General features: G+C 30.4%; 1 protein-coding gene across 1 annotated transcript; it reads left to right on the top strand.

Annotated features, from left to right (window-relative positions):
* The first annotated feature begins 231 nt into the window (after window positions 1-231).
* On the top strand, window positions 232-1,079 carry LOC114396143 (GDSL esterase/lipase CPRD49-like). Its single transcript, XM_028358034.1, has 2 exons — window positions 232-590; window positions 691-1,079. Exons 1-2 carry the CDS (start codon window positions 520-522, stop codon window positions 884-886), a joined length of 267 nt encoding a protein of 88 aa, XP_028213835.1. The 5' UTR covers window positions 232-519; the 3' UTR covers window positions 887-1,079.
* The last annotated feature ends 314 nt before the right edge of the window (window positions 1,080-1,393 follow it).

Here is a 1,393-nt window from a genome sequence, read left to right as displayed (position 1 = left end):
AAAACCGATGTTAACGTGTATGTATTGACATCGATTTTTTGGAAAATCGATGTTAAGAAGAATACTTTATTTACAAATATGTCACCGCGTTTAACTTAACATTGATTTTGTACAAAACTGATGTTAATAAGCCGATGTTAAAACTGCTTTTTGTAGTAGTGAATTTATTATACATATATGATAATTTGTGATTAAGTGAAAGCTTAACACTGCATTTTAATTAAATTCATAGAATATAGCATGGTTGATATCTAAGAATTTACATCTTCAACATAAAACCTGTAAGACCTTAAATCTATTATGCTGGCATATAAGTTTAGAAGATGACCGGTTGCTTTTCTAGTTAAAACCTTAACCTTTGACATTCTTACCCTAATTTCCTTTGGAATTATAATATGATTTTAAAACCTCTGAGGAATAAATTATTGAAATGAAACCAGTGATCCACGGGGGCTGCTGCTAAGAACAAATGAAGCTTGTAGAATATATGCATAAACATGTTTAGAGGTGTGCCGTGAGATGAATGTCACGGCCATTGATCTATGGTCTGTTATTCAGAAAAAAGATAACTGGAGAGATGTTTGCTTCAAGTAAGTATATATGCTCTCATGTGTTCCTCAACTGAAAAGGGTTCAAATTTGCATATTCCATTCATTTTGATTAGGTGCTTAATTTGTTTTTATTTCTTAGTGATGGAATTCATCTTTCAACTGAGGGAAGCAAGATAGTAACAAAAGAGATATTGAAGGTGCTTAAAGAAGCAGAGTGGAAACCTAATTTATATTGGAGGTCAATGCCAAGTGACTTTGGGGAAGATTCACCATATGATCCAGTTGGACCTGATGGAAAGACAACTATTAACCTTTCCAACTTTGCTTTCCCATAGAATGAGCTATGGGATTAGACTTGTATTTGTTGAAAACTATAAATAGACATTCCACAATTCATTGTATCCTTAGGCATTAGTCACAAAATAGGCTTTAATTAATTTTGTGTTTTGTGCCTGATGAAATATAATATTCTTTGTTGTTATACGCTCAATAATAAATGGGTGATGATTTGACCCTGGCTTTTCACCATGTGATGAACTTGTAATTAACTCTATATGCGACATGTAGGTTTCATTTCATCTCATGATTTTATGTTTTCGACGGAGTTCATTTTAAATAAAGTTGTGCAAGAAAAATTGTATGAGAAGAAAATAAAGAAGTATAATGATTGAAACTTATTTTATGTGATAAAATCAATGAGTCATCATATTTAGATACTTAGATACTTAAATAATACAAACACTATTAAACTCTTGATTTCTCTTTATCTCTTTCTTATATTATTGTCTTTTTTTTTTTGTCAATATTGATATAAAGTATTTATTAATTTTGGTGATGATTAA

This window comes from Glycine soja, chromosome 18, assembly GCF_004193775.1.
Source record: "Glycine soja cultivar W05 chromosome 18, ASM419377v2, whole genome shotgun sequence".
Classification (NCBI taxonomy): Eukaryota; Viridiplantae; Streptophyta; class Magnoliopsida; order Fabales; family Fabaceae; genus Glycine; species Glycine soja.
The sequence above is the reverse complement of the archived record's forward strand: the minus strand, read 5'-3'. Positions and strand labels throughout refer to the sequence as shown.